The 23332-nt window shown below is 40.4% G+C and overlaps 1 protein-coding gene across 2 annotated transcripts in view; it reads right to left on the bottom strand.

The window, feature by feature from the left end:
• Window positions 1-2746: 2746 nt before the first annotated feature.
• Window positions 2747-23332, bottom strand: part of WBP1L (WW domain binding protein 1 like) — a 64459-nt gene continuing 43873 nt past the window's right edge. For both annotated transcript variants that reach the window (XM_089509770.1, XM_089509771.1), the window contains exons 3-4: window positions 6481-6642; window positions 2747-5017 (exon numbers count right to left, since the gene is read on the bottom strand). In XM_089509770.1, the coding sequence (XP_089365896.1) occupies window positions 4269-5017; window positions 6481-6642 (911 nt within the window). In that variant the 3' untranslated portion in view covers window positions 2747-4268. The remainder of the gene's footprint in view (window positions 5018-6480; window positions 6643-23332) is intronic.

Below are 23332 nucleotides of genomic sequence, written 5' to 3'. Positions count from 1 at the left end.
AAGTAACCAGATTTATAAATATGATGTATAGTAGAAAGAAAATGAAGAGTAAAACATTTATTCTTTCACAGTGCCAGAAGCCAATGGGAATGATTGCCCAGAGATTCAAGACAGACTAGGGAGCATATTTAGCATGACACAGAACTGTTATATGGAGCTTGCTGCTACAGCAAGTGGTAAAGATGGCAAATGTAGTAGGTTTGAAAAGAGCCACGACTGTTTGCCATGGTAGTTATATGGAATTCCCACAGTAAGGAATATGTCACTGAACTCCAGGTGCTGAGCTTCATTTTTTAGTACAGTGGACCCTTCCAATCCATGGGGATTTAGTTCTGTCTCCCCCACACACACCGAGTTGCGCCCCATATTAAAATCTGTGGGTGGTCAAATCATCCACTGGGTTGCCAGCCTGCCAATAAGAAGGGTCCATTGTATCAGTGTCAGGAGTCTTACTGAAAGTCTAGGCACCATGAAGATCAAGCCCTACATCTTGCTTTCCAAAGCAGGTTACAAATTACCAAGAACCACTTCTGCCTTATTGTTTGGCAGATTTACCACCAAGTGTATATTTGGTTAATGAACCAATCTGAGCCTCCTTGCCCATTGTACCTGTACAATGGCCACACATGTGAGTTTGTTACATTCTCACTTCATATTTTCAGATGCTTACTACAGTGTACTCTGCAGATAGATCCTGACATCAGAGGGGTCCTCACAGGTCATGAAGAAAAGCCCATGTCTCTTCCTTGAGCAAAGTGCAAAAGCAGGCACTCATGGTGCCATGTTATTTCACAGAATAGTTAATTCTGTGGTGCCTCCGTTTCTCCACTTAGCCTTCCTCACTTTAAAATAAATGTGGGGGAGGGGAAGATGTGGATGTAGATATGGGAAGCACAGGCTTCTTGATCTAATGGCCTGGAACAATACCTTTGTGCAAACACAGCACTCCACTCCCAGAAAAGGAAACGATTCTATTATGCTGTTGGTTGCATCAGGCCTAACATGCATGCATAGGTTTAGAAGAAGTATACAGCAGAATTAGGCCTGACTAGAGTAGACCTATCAATGGGATTTACCCATGCGTTGATCCACCATTTATCAATGGATTGAGTAAGTCTACTGTAGTTGGGACTAACCAACAGGATGCTAGCCATGGAGTGCGGTTTCTTTCAGGTTTATCTACATGTGGAACTGAGCTCAGTCTCACATAGTACAAATTTTATTCTGCACCATGTGCCTCTCTCAAGCCACAAAATGAGGGAGTATAGTTGAGATACTTAAGTGGGAGCAGAAGTATTCAAACTGGTAGCAGCAGTGTCCAGCCCTATGTGGATGCTATTTCTCTTCAGTTGAATAGATTATCTTTGTAAGTAAGAGTATTTAGGCTCCCAGGAGTTGTCTTCTTGATTGCTGTAACCTCAAAGCTGTAATGGAGTTCAAACCTCATTTTAGGTAGTTTTGGTGATAATATAATCAGTGTAGTATATTTCAGAGGATGTATTTGGTTTTAAATACTTCTTCAGCCATGGTGCTCACTGAGTAATCTTGGGCTGGTCCCTCTCACCCAACATAACCTATCTCACATGGTTCTTAGGAAGAGGGATTGTGTGGCCAACAATGATGATGTGCACCACTATAAACATCTTGGAGGAAAAGCAGAAGAAAATCAGTAATTATTTTAAAAGGAAACACCACTAATCACACTCAAAAATTTCCTGCCCTTCTCCTGTACTCTGAAATGTACTGATGGAATGAGGCCACTTTGTTTTGTTTCACATACGACTGGCAGTAGTTTTCAGCAAGTGATGGGAAAAGTGTGGTCTGTGAGGCAAATGCTGCCCCCAAAGTCATTTCTGCAGCCCCAAAGAGACCCCCAATGTATGGACAATTGTTTTTAACCAAAATGCCTCCCATGCCTTCTATGGGACAGAAGGGAGCAATTTTATCATTCCCCCCCCCTGTGCTGTTATAGGCGCAGGGAGTTTTTTCCTCCCTCCAAACCAGAAGTAACTTCTGTTTCATTTCCTGCTTTGAAAAAGGAGTCTTTTAGGCTTAAATGAATAAGAGAGATTAAGGTAACAGAATTGCCCGATGCCTATTAGAACAGAGGTAGGTTAAGTGTGGTTCTTGGGACCTCTACTTGCAGCCCCTGTAGCCTCCAAAGTACTCAGAGTTTTAGCTAAAAAACTGCCCCCAAAGCCCCCTATACTGCCTGAAAATGTGGTTGTTTGTTTTCCCCAACCTCCAGAACCTCCAACCCCCCCCCCCCAGAAAAAAATCAGCCAAACTGCAGCAGGAAGTGACATCATATCTGGCATGCTGACTTGCCTATTATAGTGGCCTACCCTTAAACTAAAGGAAAGCACTTTCCATTTTAAAAAATTGATGATGGGGGTCCAACCCTCCTATGTGAGGGCATATACAACCTACAAATATTTCATTACCCAACCTTCTTGTAGCCCTTATAAGAAGAATGGTTAAGTGGAGAAAAGCTAAACTGCTGTCCAAATTGTACATTTACCTTCAGGTGTGAACACACATACTGTAGAAACCATCCCTAAAGAGCCTGTATCATTAAAGATAACCATATGTTCTCTCTATGTAAACCCATGTCCAGACAATACAGACAAAAGGAATTCCATGCTTGAAATACACCTTGCAAAATGCAAAAGGTAAATAATTCTTCTTTTGTCATGATATACAACCACAGTTGATCCCCAGTAAAAATGAGACACAAGGACATAAATTATCAGAAAAAAGGCATTATATTTGGGCTTACACCATATCCCAAACTGATTTTGGTTTCAAGCAATCAAATCTGAAAGTCCGTTTTATAACAATAAATGACCTAGACAACTGTAATTAAAGAGGGGAAGGGGATAACAAAAACAAAACTCTATCACACTTAATATAGAAATCAAGGCTTGCTCTCTTCCACAGGAACACTCTGGGGAATGCTAGTTTCAGCTCTTTGGGGTTTCCCCCTTCCCCTTTGGGGTCATTACTAACAAAAGTTCACTGGTTGGTTAAAGCAAAGCAATAGGTTTTTGTTTTGTTTTTTGCAGTCTTACAGCAGCAAGTTCCATGTCATCAATAGGAAACATACATGCATGTTCTGCAGTCAGGTACACATACACTCTCACAGACATTATACAGTAGCCTGTTGCTGCTATCAAAAGAGATAGAGACAGAGAGAGAAACACAGACACTCATTCTTTTTTAAGTGGTCACTTATTAGAATCACACTAATGTTAGGACTAGAAAAGAGAATACTGCACAGGTCTTCCACATTGATGCTGCAAATCATTCTTTTGCAACGGACGGAGTCTTGTCTCCATTTGTTCAACAAGCATCACTGAAACCTGAAGGCACGCCGGCCAAAAAGCCCTGTTCTCTGTGTATGTGTGTGTGTGTTTGGTATTGTTTTGTCATTTTAACTAGTGTGCTGGCTTATAGTTGCAAAGCCCCTGCACTTTTCCATTGAAGCACACTGGCTGAATGTTATTCAGAGAGACCACAGTACTGGAAAAGGCAGATCTTCTGTTGAGTCTAAATTCATAGCTGTGCTCTTTAGAGGCATCTACTGAAGGAATATGTCAGCCTACAAATATCAAAATAAAAATAAAAGGCAACATCTGTAACCCCTCTTTGCATAAACGGTATGTTCCAGGCTAGCAGTTCTTTTGGGGACTGGGGTCATGGAAAGAAACTGGTCCTTGAAAGTAACCAGCTTCGAGAGGAAAAAGTTTCTTACAGATTGCTATAATCAACAATGCACCAAAGATTACAGCACTGTATAGGTTAAAAAAGAAACCTACAACCACCCACACACCTCCGGGAATTAATTTTAACCCTTCAACAGCACTAACCAGATAGAACTGCCAGGGCTATCAATGCCACCAGCTTCTGGGAAGACACCTGGAAAGGTACAACAGTCCTTGTTCTCACAGGGTCAAACTAAGTCTTTCTGATCATAAAATGAAACAGGTCTTGAAAACTTTTAATAAGACAACTAACCAAATAAACCGTCACCAAAACCAGAAACAGGAAAAGTTCTCTCACACGTCTCACACAACAATCCTTAAGCCCCTGACAAGATGTAGAAGATGCGAGGCAATTTAGAAAAAAAACCTAGTAGTTTCTTCCTCCTCCTCCACAGAATTAGTTATTCCCATGGTTATGTCTGAAGAAAAAAAGTGAACCAACTTGTTTTTGGTTGTGAAGTCATGTTTATCTTTTTGTAGAGCTTCCCTTCTAACTTTGCTATTTTAGCTGGGGGATGTGTTGGCATGAGAATTTGGAGAGTCCTGCTCATTTATGGTGTTCAGCAGCACACATGCAGGCTGTCGGGATAGGTGGTGGTGGTTATGCTCTTGGTGCTGCTCATCCGAGGCGTTGAAAAGCCCTTCTTCCTCATCCCCGTGGGGACTGGGAGGGTGGCCACTGCAACTATCACAGAAATCCATGGGTCCATCATCAATCAATCCATCCAACTCCTTGAGATCACTGTCATGGTGGTCTTGGTTACAGATACAGATTTCAATGCCTGAGTCACCTGTGAACCTTCGGTGTCTACCTGGTGTCTTGTCTTTAGCATCAGAGAAGGCGCTGCTGTGATCTAAGCTTTCTGAGTTATAATCCTTAAGCAGTTCCTCCTTGCACTCTGACTCCTTCTCTGGACAGGATACATCGTCAGGAACTTCTTCTAATCCTGCCTCGCTGTTGGAGTTCCTTGGCTCACCACTTGTTGCTTTGGTGGTTGATTGTTCAACTAGTGGGGTGGAGGATTCAGGATCCCCAATGTTGAGGGGGGCAGTGGTATCCATACTTCCATTATTGCTTCCTGCTCCCGACAGAGAGCCCGTCTGGGTTGGCTGTAGGTTTCTTGTATCCGGTGCTGCACTGCTACTGCCAGGCGGGATGCATTGCTGATGTAAGGCACTATATGGTGGGGGAGGGGTCGGAGGTCGATTCACCACTTCCTCATAAGGAGGTAGTAAATAATTTGGCAAAAATCCTAAATGGGGAGGCAGGGAGGACAAGTTACTTCCAGATTACTTTGACATATCAAATCTCAATGTTGTCAGAAAGTAGGTGCAGCACTAAAAAGCAGCTTACCACCATTCTGCCCTTCGTCTATCATTTACTTTTACATCACCACCCCCTTTTTAAAATCCCCATTATGATTTGTTTTAGGAAGCAGCAAAAGCCTCATTTCATATATGGAAGAAACTCAAGCAAAGCAGTGTACAGCCTAAACCTGGAAGCTGCATACAATTTACTGTAAAAGTAAGCTAGCAGTGGATTTACATTCTCTCGCTTGGGACTAGACAAAAGGTCATACAGGGAATCTGGGAAGAACTAGAATCAGTGTATGATGTCCTGCCAACAATATAAGTCTGAAAATTCAAGACAAAATTATTTCTGTCCCGACTGTGGAATCACCAACCAGAGGTAGGATACACTGTATTAAAACAACAATTAAATCCTGTCTCTTTTGGTAGACCCATCCAGATTATTTATAAATTATGAACTTCAAAGTATTTATTGAATAGTTTACATATGTATTGGTCTTATGGTCTTGTGTGCTCTTTTAACTGATGTTATGTGTTTAATTTGTTGTTGCTCTCCATCTTAATCCACAGAGAGAAGGCAGGTAAAAACTAACAATTATAGAGAGCTTTTTCAGAAATAAATGACACAATTTTTCTTTTCTTCATCAGCACGCCAATCCTTTCTTGTCTCTTACTATATCTTCTGATAAACTATGTCCCTCTCACTCCTCTTTTCTGTTACTGAGTTGGATAAGGTGAAGAAAGAAGTTGGGTGGGTGAAACACCTCTGGCTTTTTTTTTTTTTAATAATAAAATTCTTTGTTAGAAACAACATAGGTAAAATGAGGTGGTTTCACCCATCACCCTTGCTTGACAAGACATCTTGGATATGGAGTCCTTTGTCACAGCAACCTATAGGTGATCTGTTGTACCACTTTGCTCACATAGCTTCCAGCAATATGGCTATTGTCTCAGCTGCAAAGGAAAAGATTTGGGAAGGAAAAAGATTTCAGCTTTAGCTTTGCAACTGCTGCTACCGAAACCAAACCAATTAATCCACTTCTTTTCACAGTAATCAGATGAACTGCTAAAAGCTGGAAAATAAGTCAAATGCCAAGGGTAAAGTCACTTCAGATCACTATGTGACCCGGTCACTTATCCACAGAATTTAGACCTGGCTTTTAAAAACAGGATTAGTGGCAATGTTTTCAGCCAGTTCAGTCAAGCTGACAGGAAGGATAGAGCTGAGTCTTCCAAGATGCTACAGATTGCCACCTTGTCTGCACCAGCCACAAGCCCACCTCTCTACATCCCTTCCCATCACTGCTGCTGTGACTCTTTCTTGGACCAGCTGAACCCACCCGACACAGCAATGTTTTGATCTTGTTCTTTAAAAGGCAGTCTGCTCCTTGCATGCAGTACATACGGAAATAAAATGGCAGGGTGGTGTAGTTATGAGCTTCACGATAGGCAATCAGGTTAATCTCATGCTGTCGTTGTTGGGCCTGAAGTCTATGTTTGGCGCGTCGGTGATGGCAGACACAACAGCAACTCAGTATGATGATGATCGTCCACACTAGCCAGAACCCTGTGGAGAAAGCAAATAAAGAAGGGATGGAAGAGTTTCACTGGACATGTTTTTTCTTCAGGAGAAAAAAGTTCTGCAGCTATGAAAGCATGTGGGTAACTTTTAGACACAAGTGTGTGCCTATTGCCAAATCTTGTATGGATCAGCTACAGTGAGATAGGAATGGAAGTACGTAGTTCTCAGAGATGCAGATTCAAGGGATATCATCTCAGTCCATATAGTCAAGGAGACTGCAGTGACTCAAGATGATGATTTGAATGAATTTGCCCTCATTTTGAAGAGTGGGTCTGGCTCTGCCCTTCACTATGCTAGCAGTTAAATGCTCAAATTCCTAACTGAAATATGGAAACAGTAATTGGAAGCCCACAGGCAAAATGGGAATTATGGATGTCTGCTAGTGGGCATCCATTAAGGTGTTCCCACAAGAGTCATTATTTTAAATTAAGTTATGTGGAAGCATAAGTTTCACACAGACATAATGCCAGCCAGTATGGTGTACACTGGTGCCTCGGGTTACGAAATTAATTCGTTCCGCCATTCCTTTCGTAACCCGAAAATTTCGTAACCCGAAAGCACTAGAAAGCCTATAGCTGCACTTTGCAGCATTTGAATTTCGCGCCGAAATGAATTTCGTAACCCGAAAAATATTTCGTAACCCGAAACAGTTTTTGCCAATCCAACTTTTTCATATCCCGGAAATTTCGTAACCCGATCATTTCGTATCCCGAGGCACCAGTGTAGTTGTTTGAGCACTAGACTACAACTCTATAGAGACTAGTGTTCAAATCCCTACTCAGCCATAGAACCCCCTGGGTGACCTTGGGCAAGCCATACTTTCTCAGCCTTAGAGGAAGGCAAAGGCAATCTCCCTCTGAAAAATCTTTCCAAGAAATCTCTTTGCTAGGTTTGCCTCAGGGTCACTCTAAGTCTGAAACTACTTCAAAACACACAACAACAACAGACTGAGAAGCAGTTAAGCAATGTAAGGAAGAGAAAGAGGAAACAGATGGAACTGCACATATGGTAAAATCCTATAATGTGTTCCGTTTTGCTTTAGTTCAAAATCAATAAAGGATGCCTCAGCACTATTACTCCTACTGCTGCTGCTACAGGCCACAAAGATGCGGAAAGGGGCAGCCAAAATTAGGGATTAGAACTCCTTTCTCATGAAGGACGTTTAAAAAGTTTATAAAAGATACGCCTTTTATTAAATTATGCATATTGAGAAAATGGATTGGGAAACACTATTTTCAACGAATACTAAAAGTTTGATTTAATGAAACTGTAGAGTCTGAAAATATATTTTATTTTATTTATTTTCAGGATTTACATCCTGCCTTTCTCCACAATGGGAGGCAATTCTTCACAAAATTCACACTGAATTTATGGAATTCACTGCAGTTAAACGTAATACTGTAATCTAAGGGAAGTGGGGTAAAACAAATTTGTGAAGAACAAAACTAATAATGGCATAAATATATTGAGTAAAAACACAATTTTATGAAAGTTCTCCATTTATTTTCAGTACCATTTTGAAGCCCCCCCCCCCCCAAAAAAAAAATCCAACTGTATAGGAACCCTTCACATTTTTGGCAGCAAGAAATCCACATTTGGCACTGAGTACATCAGACCTATGCTAATTCTAGTTGCCCACTGTGCATACTTCACACATTCATAAATATTTTTGACACATTTTGACATTTTTGTTTTGGATGTGTGCATTACACATTTTATAGACCAGAAGCTGCCCTCATCTCAGCTTTACTCAGCCACAGTTACTGAAAAGGTACAGAAGTCTGGCAAGTGAGACAATTTGGAATGATTCTATCAAACGGAGAATTGATATATACTTCAATCAGTACCTCTGCAAATAAAAAAGCAAGTAATAACACAGAACACCATGAAATCTTACGATGAAGATTCAGAACATTTCTGAAAGCAATCACCTGTATACAAAGCTTGCAGGATGTGAAAACATTTCAGAAAGACAGGTTCTGATACAATAAATATGTAGAAAATCAAAAATTAGATGGTGTTAGAATACAGCATCTTTCCTAACCTGGCACCCTCCAGGTGTTGGATCTACAATTCCCATCATCCTCAGCCAACACATATGTTGGCCCTGGCATTTGGGAATAACAGGACTTGTAGGCTTAACACATCTGGAGGGTTGGGAAAGGCTTTATTGTAACCTTAAATCATCTAATGAGGTAGTCTTCCCTTAAGTAATGGTATCAGTCTAATTACTTGTACCGATGGGAAACTACCTGGGAATCTGAGGCATGTTGCCTTGGGTTGTATCATGGGCATAAGGTATGTTATCTTGATCTATAATGCAAATAGATGATAGAAGCAGTCCATCCCAAAAAAAGAACATATCTAATTAAACGTTCAAAGTGGTACAAAACACTTTTTGAGATCGGTGTTGATCAAGATGTAAATACATTCAATCTTGCGCAAATGTGAACCTCATTCCAGCAGAAAGACTAAGCTCGGTGCTGGAAAATGTAATACATGATCCTTCCTTAATTTTGATTACTTAAGAGCAAACCTGGGGCCCTTTCATCCTACACAGTTATAGTGCTATGATTCCAATTTCACTGCCAACGTCTTATGGAATCTGGGATTTGGAGTTTAGGGGGGAACATTTAGAATTTTATGGCAGAGAGAGCTCTAGTGTCTCACCAAACCACAATTCCAGCGATGTAGCCATGACAATTAAAGTCAACCATAACACTATAATTGTGTAGTGTTAAAGTCTGCTGGTATACCAGATTAAAGGGCCATATAGTCCAGCATTCTGTTTGCAAAGTGGCCAAAGCTCCCACTAGTGATTCCTGCTTCTGCTATTCAGAGGCATATTGCCTCTGACACTGGAAATTGAAAAAAGCCATCATGACTCCTAGTCACTGATAAATGCATCTGCCATGAAAACATGCTCTCATAGAAACTCATAACAGCATTCAGGTGCTGATACAACTCTCAATATAGGCTAACTGTACCTCTGCTTCATTGTGACAGTTGGCTATTTGCCTACAAACTGTTTTCTACCCCATATTGTTTCACCTGGGATAGTGTCCAGTTGTATTCTCCTTTAAGGCCCCTTCCCTTAAGGAATGAATAGTCCCTTCTTCCAATAGTGGGGAGGCTGAGGTGAGAACCAAACCAACTAGCCTTGATATTTTGGGAAAACTTAAATGTATTATGCAACATACAGAATGTATTGTATGTTTTTTGACATTGAAAAAATACTTTGTTTTATTACAATAATAAATTAAAATAACCCAATGTTAGAAATGAGAACTATAAGTGTCCATGTTCTATGGTACTATGTAGTGCAATTCTAAGCAAATTCACTGAGAAACAAGTGATGGTGCAGCTCAATATGATGCAATCATTCCAGATACTTGTTCATCAGACTGGAGTGTCTGTATTTTAGTTTTGAGAGTTGGAAAATATGAAAGAATATTAAAATGTTCCTTTTCTTTACTACAACTAATAAGATTTTTTTAAAAAAAAACACCCTATTATCTCAAATTGGAAAATGGTATGCAAAACATTTATAGAACAAATTATTATTTTAGGGGGGGAAATCAGAAATAAATATCAACATGAAGTAAATTAAAAATAGCAATAATTAGATACACAGTGACATTGTTAAAAATCTTGTTCAGACAAAAATACCTTTCATATAGAAGTGTCACATTAAATTAAGATAGACAAAATTAGCCAGCTTTAGTTATTCGAGGTACATCCTGTACTGCTGCAATAATTTGGAAATAATGGAATAGTTTTTCACTTTGAGGTTTCTGGGCTTCAGAAACAGAAGATCTAGAGGAGTTGAACATCATGCTCAGCTATTTTCATAAGTGAAAAGCACAACTATTTAGCTATTTAAGGGGCGTGCTCTTGCTGGGCCAAGGACGAAACATACCGAGAAGCTGAACAGGAAATGTGTTAAAAAGGGAAGCTGATTTTTTGCTAGGCCCTAGTTTGGAGGAAGACATAACAGGGGAACGTGCAGAAGTGGCTACAGAAGCCTCACCCCTTTTCCCATGAGCCAGGCAGCCTCTGAGTGCCTTATAGTCATTAAGGGGCATGCACCTACTGTGTCAACAACAGAACGTTTGGAGAAACTGAACAGGAAATGCATTAAAATGTGTGTTTTTTGCTATGTCTGAGGTTGGAGGAAGGCATAGCAGGAGAAGATGCTTAGTGCCACTTTTGTAGGGACCAGTCAATCTTCAACTGTGCATGTACACACACACAAGCTTGCCTTTCTTTTTAAGATTTGCTGTACTTCCAAGCTGACATTTCTAACCCCCCCCCCCCAGCAACTACTGTGCCCCCCATGGGTCTCACCTGCCACATGAGAACCACTGCCTTAGCTATTCTAGTGCCTCTCTGTTTTATTGACAGCTGGTACATCAAAGTCTCCAGGAAGGATGAATATAACATTCCAACTAAAGGACACAAGATTTCCGTCTTCTGACTTACTGAAGTTAAAGACAACTGAGTAACTCCAAGTCCCTGAGAGTGGCTGAAAGCTCTCTGGAGAATACAGCTGTCAACTGATAGTAAGGCAATAAATAAATGTTTACATTATCAGGTACAAACATGAAGGAGCTTAGCATTGCCAGGAAACCTTTAAGCAAGGGAGCACCAGAACCACTGAAGACAAATTTCGAGATTATGACATCTTTCTTTGCATAGCCATTCAAGGTTTGACTGCCCACCTGGTAACTGGTTGGCATTTTCACTTGCCACTGTGCAATGTCTGTCCTTGGAAAATCACATAAAATACCTATTCTTTTAGCTACCTTCTATTTACCTCCATCCCACTCTCTTCTCCTCGGCTATTGTAGACCATGGCTTCCTACAAAAACATCAGGATCATCTTCTGTCTTCGTCTGAGCAACAGATTCACTGATAATTTATGGCTATTGATTCCTACTACGTAGGTCTCTTGCATTCCCTGCCTATTTGGCTCCTTCCTTCAAGCTCTTCAGTCCTCCAGCAACAATGGATACTCTTGTCATTCTTGGAGGGACAATTATTCTCTTTTAGATGGTCAAATATTTCAGAACTCTGAGAACAAAACAATGAAAATGGTTTGGAATAAATGTTAATTACTTAGAAGAGGGCATGACCAGAAAAAACAGTAATAGCCAGACCTTTTTGTGAGAGTCAATATATGAACACCTTGTCTTAAACATTTTATTCACTCTAAAAGAAAATATTCCTTAATCCATTTTTTTAAAATTTCCTCCTTCACTACCACCATAATATTTATTTATATTCTACCTTTCTCCCAAAATTGCAACTGAGGGCAGCTTTCAATTTAAAAAACAACAATACTGCTAAAAACATATCAAAAGTCAACATCAAAATGGAATTAAACTATTCACAATACTAAGACAACTTACATCTACAATTTAACAAATAAAAATCACTTTAAAACAGTTGAGTTTAAAAGAATACAGTTAAAACAAAATAAAACTCTAAGCCCGCTCCTTCCTGGGAAGGAAATTTCAGAGTCTAGGGAGAGCCACCGAGAAGGCCCTGTCTTGCATCTCTACCAACTGTAACTTGATGGTAGTGGGACTGAAAGTAAGGCCTCTTCTGAAGATCTCATGGTCTAGGCAAGCTCATGCAGGGAGATACAGTCTTCTAGAATCTCAGCAATATAGACCTTTATAGGTCATACCGAGTACTGTAATTTGAAGTGTGCTTGAAAACAAACTGGCAGCCAATGGAGCTGTTGTAGCAGAGGAGTTGTATAGTCTCTGTAACCTGACTGGATTAACAATGGCTGCAACAATTTGTACTAGCTCAAGTTTCTGAACACTTTTCAAAGGCAGCCCATGACAAGCATGTTACAGTAATCTAAACAGAATGTAATTAAGGCATTTACCACCCTGGCCAGATTTGGTGTCTCAAAGAACAGTTTTTCTATATTACTATTGGGATGAATAAATCTGTCTTGGGAGCCAATATAGTGTTGTAGTTTAAGCATTGGACTGACTATGACTCTGGAGAGCAGGAGTCAAATCTCTGCTCAACCATGGAAACCCACTGAGTGACCTTGGAGAAGTCATACTCTCTCAGTCTCAGAAGATGGCAATGGCAACTCCACTCTGATACAACATGTTAAGAAAACCTTACGATAGGTTCACTATGGGTGAATTCATAAGTCAGAAATTACTTGAAGGCACACAACAACAACATGAATCTTTGGGAAGAGGGGAACAGGTCTTTACATTTCTAAATATGATCCTGCTTCCTGAACTGGTCTTCCATTCTTTCAGACCAGTACACAGTTAGTACCAGTAATCATTGCTTTGGGACTGTTCCCTTTGGCAAAAGCTTAATGGAGGAAGAGGAAAGGCCAGATCAGATATCAGTAAGCAAGGGTTATGTTTATGGATTTAAAAATCTGTGTAACAATTAGAGTTTATATGACAAAATAATAGACATTTAGTATATCTTTGTATACATAATTGTTTTGTTTAATGAAATATTGTAACAAATTTAAGATTTCTTTATTTGTTTTTTCAGGTATCAGATGAAAGAAGAGAAGAAAACATGTCAAGAGAGCCTGGCTGTATGGGAAGGTATGCAATGGAGGAAGAAGAAGCTGGACATGATATGATAGAGTTACAAGCTTGATAGAACAGGTGAGTGCTGTGGATGTAGGATATCTTGATTTCAGTAAGGCTTCTGGACAAGGTCCCCATGATATTCTTGCAGGCAAGCTAGTAAACTATGCTACTCTTAGACAGATTTATATTGGGTTACAGACCAAACACAGAGAGCATTCACCAATTGTTGTTCTTCATCCTAGTGAGAAGTGACCAGTGGAGTTCTTCAGGGTTCTCTCTTGGGTCCAGTGTTCAATACCTTTATAAATTACGTACTTAAATAGAAAAGAAGTAATTTTGTCAAAGTTGCAGATGACACCAAATTGCCCGGGGGGGGGGGGGCAAATACTCCAGAGGATAGGATCAGAATGCAAAATGACCCTGATGGGTTGGAGATCTGGGCCAGAACTAATAAAATGAATTTCAACAGGGATAAATGTAAGGTGTTATGTCTAGACAAGAAAAATGAAATGCACGAAAGCAGGATGGGTGACATCTGGCCTGAAAGCAATACCTGGGAAAAAGATTTAGGGGTCTTATTAGACCACATACTAAACACTAGTCAACAGTGTGATGTGGCAGCCAAAAAAGCATACACAATTTTAGGCTGCATCAGTAGGATCAAGGGAAATGGTACTGCTACTCTATTCTGTTTTGATCAGATCTCTTCTGGGATACTGTATCCAGTTTTGGGCACCACAGTTCACAAAGGATATTGGCAAACTAGAAAGCATCAAGATAATGATGACAATTATGATAAAAGGTCTGGAAATCACGCCTTATGAGGAAATACTTAAGGTTCACTTGAAGAAGAGAAGACTGAAAGTTGACATGATAGTCATCTGTAACTATCTGAAGGAATGTCATTTAGAAAATGGTGCGAGCTTGTTTTTTGACACTCAAGACTAGAACTAGATTAGGAGAATACAAGTGCCTTATAGTATTGATATTTGGATATCTTTACATCCCATGCATCAGCCATCCCAAAACAGTGTCTTCCAGATATATTGGACTTCATTGTCAGCCAGCATGGCCAACGGCTGTAGCTTAGGTAAGGATGCTACAGATTGTTAGGGATAAACTGAACAATGTCAGTATAATCAGATACATTCACTGAAGGCTTTTCCCACCAGTAATATACAGTCCCACCAGTAATATACATATGTGAGGAATCCATTCTGGTCCCCTCCCCCTTATATGGGGAAAAGAGCATATGCTCAAGCCCCATAGAAAATAATGAGGCACGTGCTTGTGGTGGCATGTATTTGCGGCGGCGCAGGTATGCACCCCATTACTTTTGCCAGGGCTTGCCTTCTGCGTAAGCTCAAAGCTGCAGAAGGCAAGCCCGCCAATGAGAAGGGCTGATTGTATAAGACTGTTTCCAGATCTACCTGTCATGTGTAATATTCTGATCAGGATGTCACATAAATGCTTCAACTGCTGAAGCATTGTACTGTGTGGGTGAGCATGTTCTTTCAAGTTGCCTGTCAACATGGCAATCCCATGAATTGCATAGGGTTTTATTAGCCAAGGAAAACTAGGTGGTTTTGTTAGTTCTTTCCTCTGAAATGCAGCCTATAGCATCTGTATTGGTTGATGGTCTCTCATCCAAGTATTAATCATAGCTGACCTTGCTTAGCTTTCAAGATCAGAAAGGACCTGGCGCCTTCAGGGTATATAGGCTGTCCACTCTACTATACAGCAAAGTAAAAATGCAGAGAAATCTTCTACAAGATTGAAGGATATATTTCCATGTTTCTCCAATGGCAAGGCTCCAAGCAAAGGTCTCACTGAGGGGAGTGCCTTTTATCCCTAGCAAAATGGAAAAACATGTTTTCCCATTTGTTCAAGCAGGAACAGAATAGTCTGCCCTAGAGTTCACAGTAAACTTGGGTAGAAGCCACTACTTTATTGGCAGGGAACCTCACTACAGCCAAGCCAAAATGCATTGCAAACCATTTGTCCACCCACCAGAGAAGCATGTGAGGTGAAGGCCTTGGATTTAAAGTACCTGGCCCCAAAGAAGGTCAAGGGAGACAACTAGCAAAAAATGAGTTCCGCATAGCTGCTAGGTTTTGTGATAGAAAGCATATTTGCCAATTTTCTTGTCCTCAATGAATAACAGTGTTTCAAGATACACTGCCCCCCAAAAAGGGGGGGAAGCTGTCAACCACCACAAAATATTCCAATTTCTGGACATTTTATGCAAACATGCAAACACACCTGCATGCAAAGAGACAATTAATTTTTTCCCAACCCAAAATGTGTGTGTGTGTGTGCGCGTGCGCACGCACAAAAAACAATGCTTTTATGCAATCCCCTCTGCCACACAAAAGATATTTTGCACAGTACAGTCATCCCTCCATATTTGCGGCTTTGATATTTGTGGATTTGATTATTCACGGATTTCATTAATACGTTCTCTCTAGGACTGTCTAGGTCCTCCATTGCAACTCTGTGGTCAACTTTAACTAAAAGTTGCACTGAAAGACCATTTGTAGCTACTCCAGTGCCATTCTATGGTCAGTGTATGTTGGACATTGACCACAGAGTTGCACTGGAGGACCTAGAGATTCCTAGAGAGGTGTCCTCTCAGGTAAAAACAGTGTTTTTGTTATTCACGGTTTTTCCATATTCATAGGGGTCTTGTTCCCCTAACCCTAGCGAATATGGAGGGACAACTGTATCTAAGTCAAGATAAGCAAACATTTCTGCTTTGTTAGAGGAGACTATGCTGTGAACAAGAAAAGATCATGGTTCAAATCTTTCCTCAGCTATGAGCTGAAAATCTGCAAGTGCTGAAACAACTAAGGTAAAAAATATCAAATCATAACAACACATACATGTGAATTATGGTGGCCTTTGGCAAACTTAACTCTCGGCCCTCCTCTGAGATACTGATCATAATGCTGACCTCCCTTACAGAACTGTTATAAAGATTGCTACCATGAGGTACTTTGAAAGATTATATAAATGTTAAATGTCTTCATTAGTGTTCCCCGAGAAAGGTTCAGCTAGGCATAAATTATAGTCAAACAGAAAAGAAATGTTTTAACTCAAAGGCCTCATAATTTCACTAGTATTAATAAGAACCGGAAATCTCATCTGAGATCATTTCAGAAGGATGGGTGGTTTATAGAATAGGTTTCTTGTGACAGTGAGCACCGATGTAGACATAAAATAATGGTCAGATGGAAACCAAAAGCAACCCCTTAATATCACTGCTTTTTCTTTCAAATCATAAGGCAAACCTGAACATAGCAAGCTAAGAACTAAAGAACTAAGCCTCATAGCAAGAGGAAATCCTATGTTCAATAGTGATATATTTCTCGGATTTTTATCAGAATATTATTCATGGTACATTTAAAGCAGGGGTAGGCAACCTGCGGCCTGTGGGCCGGATCCGGCCCGCCAAGGCCTTCCAAGCGGCCCCCGAGCACTCCTGCCGCCGATTTCCCCTGTTTTTCGCCGCTCCGGGCGCCATTTTGTTTTTCAAAATGGCGGCCGAAGTCTCGCGTGACCTCAGGATGTCAAAGGTCACACGAGATTTCGGCCGCCATTTTGAAAAACAAAATGGCGGCGCCCATGTAGGAGGCCTGGTGCAGCCCCTGGAGCACTCCAACAGGGCTCCAGGAGCTGCAGTAGGCCTGCAGCAGGCTCCATCTCACCCTCCACCCTCCTCCTCCTCCTCCCTAAGAGCAGGGAAAGGAGGAGGAGGAAGCAGAAGGAGTGCAGAGCCAGGGAGAAAGGGAGCCAGAGCAGCAGCTGCAGCCACAGCAAGGCCAGAGGTTGGTTCATTGGGGGAGGGGGTTAGCTGGGTGGGTGTTCTTTCTGCAAACTTCCCTCTCAGCACCCTGTGGCTTTTCTGGGTTGAAACTGTGTGCATGCTTGCTGCAGTTTATTTTCAGTTGCATTGTAGTAATTTCCTTGCTTGTAACTTTATTAGTATTATTATTATTATTAGTAGTAGTAGTACTACTTGCCCTGGGTGTTCTTTCTGCAAAATCCCCTCTGAGCACCTTGTGGCTTTTCTGGGTTGAAACTGTGTGCATGCTTGCTGCAGTTTATTTTCAGTTGCATTGTAGTAATTTCCTTGCTTGTAACTTTATTAGTATTATTATTATTATTATTAGTAGTAGTAGTACTTGCCCTGGGTGTTCTTTCTGCAAAATCCCTTCTGAGCACCTTGTGGCTTTTCTGGGTTGAAACTGTGTGCATGCTTGCTGCAGTTTATTTTCAGTTGCATTGTAGTAATTTCCTTGCTTGTAACTTTATTAGTATTATTATTATTATTATTAGTAGTAGTAGTACTTGCCCTGGGTGTTCTTTCTGCAAAATCCCCTCTGAGCACCTTGTGGCTTTTCTGGGTTGAAACTGTGTGCATGCTTGCTGCAGTTTATTTTCAGTTGCATTGTAGTAATTTCCTTGCTTGTAACTTTATTAGTATTATTATTATTATTATTAGTAGTAGTAGTACTTGCCCTGGGTGTTCTTTCTGCAAAATCCCCTCTGAGCACCTTGTGGCTTTTCTGGGTTGAAATTGTGTGCATGCTTGCTGCAGTTTATTTTCAGTTGCATTGTAGTAATTTCCTTGCTTGTAACTTTATTCTTAGTATTATTTATTATTATTACTACTTGCCCTGGGTGTTCTTTGTGCAAAATCCCCTCTCAGTGAGAAAGAGCAGGAGGAGGAGAAAGAGGAGGAGGAGGAGTGTGACTTTCCAAAGTGCATTTCTGTGTATTTTTGGTGCATTTATTGCTGAAAGGTCTGCTGTAACAATGATAGTAGTGGAGGTGGTGATGATGATGATGCTTCAGTGGAAGCTCCGCCCCATAGGGTGGAAGCTCCACCCCTGGCATGTGGCTCTGCCCCTGGAGGGTGGAAGCTCCACCCCCAGCATGCAGCTCTGCCCCTGGAGGGTGGAAGCCCCACCCCCGGCATGCGGCTCCACCCCCGGAGGGTGAAGCTCCACCCCCCGGCTTTGGCCCCCAGTTGCCTGAGGGACAGCAACCTGGCCCCCGGCTCAAAAAGGTTGCCTACCCCTGATCTAAAGCATCAACAGGTGAATTCCCATAGAATCTTGTCAGTCGACAGTTCTAGAGATAATACCTTTATATATGGAGTACTATAAACTGATGTGCCCTATAGCAGGAGGAAGACAAGTGCTTCCCAGAGGCATCTGGACTCCAATTCTCATCGTTCTTGACCAACAGCCATGCTAGGTGAGGTGGACAACTTTTGAAGGAGCAAAGCTTCTCCAACATGCTTTACCTAAGATTTCCCCCCCCCCTCTCTTTTTACTCATGTGACTTAGCGAGATAAAAGTTTTCTTGGGCCTGGGAACCAATGAAGAATATTCTATTCCCTTTAGGCCTAATGAAGAGCATTTTCATGGCAGTAAATAATTCAATATCTTAATAATTATTAATAATTATAATCTTAATTAAGTATCTTAATAATTAAAAAAAAAAGACAAGAAAAACTGTCATCAGTAAGGTCTTTCAGATACAATGGAAACTTCAAAACCTAAGACATTTTGTGAGGAAGATTTGAGGCCAGAAACATTCTTGCCTACCTCACCCAGAGTTCTAGGTTCTGCTTGCTGATCTGCATGTAAGTCTTTTATAAGAAAGAACTTAAAGAATGATGGGGGGGGGGGGGGGAGTGAAAAGAAGGGTGAGAAAAGTAAAGAAAAAGAAAAAGAAATCTGGATAGTCCCTTTTATTTCAGTCTCTTGAATGCAACTGTATTCCCCGTGGACAGACTTTTTATAGATATTAGCTGAATATATATCAAACATAAAGGTAAGAGCATGAGAAAAACAAAATAATGTATAGAAGAAAGGAGCATTTAAACTGGCAAACCTCTAGCTGGGACTGTGAAGCAGAACTAGAAAACATATACCAACTGAAATGAGATCTCCTTTAAGACTTAGGGTGATTCCACCTTCCAACCTCAGGATGTACCCTGACACTAACATTTACTCTACTTTCACCCTTTTAACACAATCCTTAAGTGTATAAAGACTACAGTCCCAAGTGTCTCCAGAAACCAGTTTCAGTCTTTTAATAACATGTTCTCTCTTCTTTCCACATCATAACAATCAATTCAGTCAGTTGTCCACTATAAAACAAACAGTAATTTTTATTGAGAAACATTCAGAATTAAAGTATTTTATGTGAGTTAATGTAAGCTCAAACACTTGGCAGGCTTTAACCACTCTAACTTTCCTCTTCTAGACTCACATCTCTGTGGCTGCATCTGCACTGCAGAAATAATCCAGGTTGACACCACTTTAAATGCTATGGGTCAATGCTATGGGACTGTGGGAATTGTAGTTTTGTGAGACATTTATCCTTCGCTATGAGAGAGCTCTGGCGCCACAGCAAACTGCAATTTCCAGAATTATACTACAGCTAAAGTAGAGTCAAATTGGATTATTTCTGCAGTGCAAAAGATATCCCTCCAACTAGACCATACCAAGGGTCACAGAACTCTGCTTTAAAAAAAAAAAAAAAAAAACTCCTCCCTCCAAAAGGCCCCTATTATCAAGAATACAACTTGGTTGGCTTTCGCTCCTCCTGTGCTGTCTATTGCCTGGCAATCAATCATCAAGCTCCACTTTACCCAAACTGGTCAGCTTCTAAAACCACTTCATCACACCAACTTCCAAGGATGAGCTTCCTCTGCTTCCTCTCAACCTTCAGAAGAGGGAAGTAATCTGTAGGTAAGTCAAGAGAAACACAGTATTGGTTGTTTTTGTTTTAAGTAAGAGGCAACTTAAACCTCTGTAAACCGTTTTCCTCTCAAGCCAAATGCTCAAATCACTTCCAAAACTGGGAGTAAAGTCAACAATCTGGAAACATGTAAAGCAAGACAACAATGGATGAATATCTGGGCACCATTTCCCTCATGAGCTACCTCCCTATCTCTTCAGATCTCTTAGAAGGAAGTAAAGAAGAGACATAATACTTAACAGCCACTTTGGCAGCATGATCAGTCCTGTTTCTCTACAGCGCACAGTGCCTACACCTTTAAATTCTATCATGTACTACAACCAATGACCTCTACTACTACTACTACTACTACTAGTACTACTGGATGTGACAACCTATTCAATCTATGGGTAGGTTTTTTTTCTATGCAAGGGAAGAGAGAAGAATCACAGAGGCTGCTAATCCAGCTAAAGACAGGGTTTAGGGCAGTCTTCCCCAACCTTGTGCTTAGATAGGTTACATTACAACTCACATAACTGCCAACCAGCATAGTCATATTTCTTGGCTAGAGATTATGTGTACTGTAGTACAACACGGTTGGCAAAAGGTTGGTCTAGGGAAAGATCCACCTATTTTTCAAAATGATTAAGTCTCCCCAAATCTGGCATAACAATTATTGTTACACCAGCTTAGTAAAAAGAAGCCACTTCAGACTTTCAGCATTGGATTCCTCTTCCTGAAGTGTACTGAACAAGATGGTTTTACCAGATGTGTATCTTCTGGAACTGTCCTTTAACTGTGTTAGGAAGGAAGGTCACATGGAATTTCTCTCAAACATGAACTAGATTTATTTCTTTTTGGCCTCCATTTCATACTACACTGTAAAACAGCAGTATTAAATGGAAAACCCAAAGCAGAAAGATTGAAAAAGCAAGAACATTGCATTTAGTACAAAATGCACAGTGGCTTCAGTATGGACAAAGAAAACTTTCAATCCTGCACGTCTCACCCAATGAAAATATTTTATGTAACTATTAGTTTGGTTAATTTAGGAGATATTTTGGAAGTAACTTACCCAAAACAAGTCTCTAATGTCTAAAACAGCCACCCATTTTAAGAAGTTTTAAAAAAATTTACTTGGCTGCTTTTAGGGTCCACCATAACCAGGATTTGGAACATCAGAGGCCCTCTCATCTTCTTTCGATAAGCCCAGGTTCCCCAGAAACTGGCCTGACCCCTCTCACTTTTATCCAAAGCTTTACTGCCAAAACAACACGCAATAACCCTTCCATGACAAACTCTTCCTATTTCCTTTTGCATAAACTCCTTGTCTTTACTGTTAAAGCTCTTCGCCCATTTAAATCTCTTCACTCCTTTAAACCATTCTCAGCTCTTATTTGTCATTCTCTATGATTATCATTCGTCCAGCTCTATCATCCTCAAATGCCTGAAACTTTCCTGCTCTTTCAAACCATGTTAGTCATTTCCCCATTATACCTCTTATGTTTGCAACTCTCTGGCTTTCTATATGATATCATCACTTGCTTCTTCCAATTCCATTCTTAAAACACATTTTCTATTGGCTAAAACCTATACCACTGTCTCTGTCTGCAACCAGAACGAAAGCTACATGCCTGTAACTGCATTTAATTTGTTTTAAATGCTTTTATCTCTGTGTTGGTTTAAATATTTTTACCTGTGGGCATCACCTTGGCAGTCTGGGAGGCAATATTTAAATAAATAAGTAAATAAAGATTAATCTTCATCCCATATTACTCTTGCTTCTCCCTTTAGAAACATAGAAATCAGCACTGTATAGAAACACAGCATTGGCAAATCTAGTCCAGGGGTGGGAATCATGCAGTTTACCAGATACTGTTGGGATTACAGCTCCCAACATTCCTCATCATCAGCTATGCTGACAGAAACTCCTGTTGACAGAAAGCAATTCCTTTAGCTCAAAACATGAGTTTGTATTTCATAAGTAATGCCTTTCCAGGACAGATTTGAAACTCTACTCTATATTCTACATGGGTTTAACACCATACACTTTGCGTCTGTTTTCAGGAAGGCAAATCACACTGCTACTCACTTCCATTAAACTCATTAAAATCTATGCTGCACAGGAGCTTGTAGTCTATGCCATCTATCAAAAATCTGCTGACTTTTCACCTTCAAAAGGGACCCAAATACTTTGCTAAGAAGAAACAGTCATAATTCCTAGAAGTGCTACTCTGTTCTCATTTTTCTCTGTAACTACTTATACTAGATAAAAACTCAGTTGGGTAACAGTATTTTGTCCAAGGTTGTAAGCCTTCTGAACAAAACACAGGTATGAGACTCCACATGTCCCCACTAGCCAGTCATTTTTGACCCAACTAGTTGAACCCGCAAAAATGACTTGGAGGTACACAACAACAACAAAGCTAAATCCACAAACTGATAATACATTGTGGAGTTTTTTGATAATTTTTCACAGGTTATAATAGAGTGCTTTCCAATTTTGTATGCTCCCTCCCTGCAAAAGAAAGACGAATAACAAGGACAGGATGGTGATGGTACTACAGTATGTATGTGTGAGCTGAATAGATCTGCATCCACACATATTACTACTTGCTACCTATATTTTACCTACTGGTATGTAAAACAGCCTGAGCCTGAAATTATTAATCAACAATGTAATTAACAAGGCAGGATGGTAGAACTCTGTAGTGTACAATTTCAGAAATAGGTTTGTGAATGTTCCTGTCCCTCCCTCCCTCCCTCTATATATATATATATATATATATATATATATATATGACTTATATCCCATCCTTTTCCCAAAATGTGACCCAAAGTGGATTTAGCAATGGATTTCTATACTGGTAAGGGGTTGGCCTTGATGTATCTTCCAACGAAATAATTCTATTATTCTTCTAGTAAAAATGAGTTCTTCATATTACTTCTGCCACCTTTAAATCTATTTGGCTATTAACCCACAGAAGGCATGAGAATAGTGAGGGGAACGGATTAGCTGTCAGATTAGATCAGACGCTCCATTTGAGAACTACATTGATCTCAGGAAGCTCAATACCCATCACCAACATATATTTTAAAAATAGTCACAACTTGTGAATTCGAAGGCTTTCGTAGCCGATATCCATAGTTTTTTGGGCTATGTGGCCATGTTCTAGAAGAGCTTTTTCCTGATGTTTCGCCGGCATCTGTAGCTGGCATTTTCAGAGAATGCCAACCAAAGATGCTGGCAAAACATCAGGAAAAAACTCTTCTAGAACATGGCCACATAGCCCAAAACCCCCCACAAAAAACTAGTTGCAACTTGTGTTGGA

The sequence above is a fragment of the Sceloporus occidentalis genome, unplaced genomic scaffold (assembly GCF_023333645.1).
Source record: "Sceloporus occidentalis isolate IW3139 unplaced genomic scaffold, rSceOcc1.0.p SCAF_2, whole genome shotgun sequence".
NCBI lineage: Eukaryota > Metazoa > Chordata > Lepidosauria > Squamata > Phrynosomatidae > Sceloporus > Sceloporus occidentalis.
The sequence above is the reverse complement of the archived record's forward strand: the minus strand, read 5'-3'. Positions and strand labels throughout refer to the sequence as shown.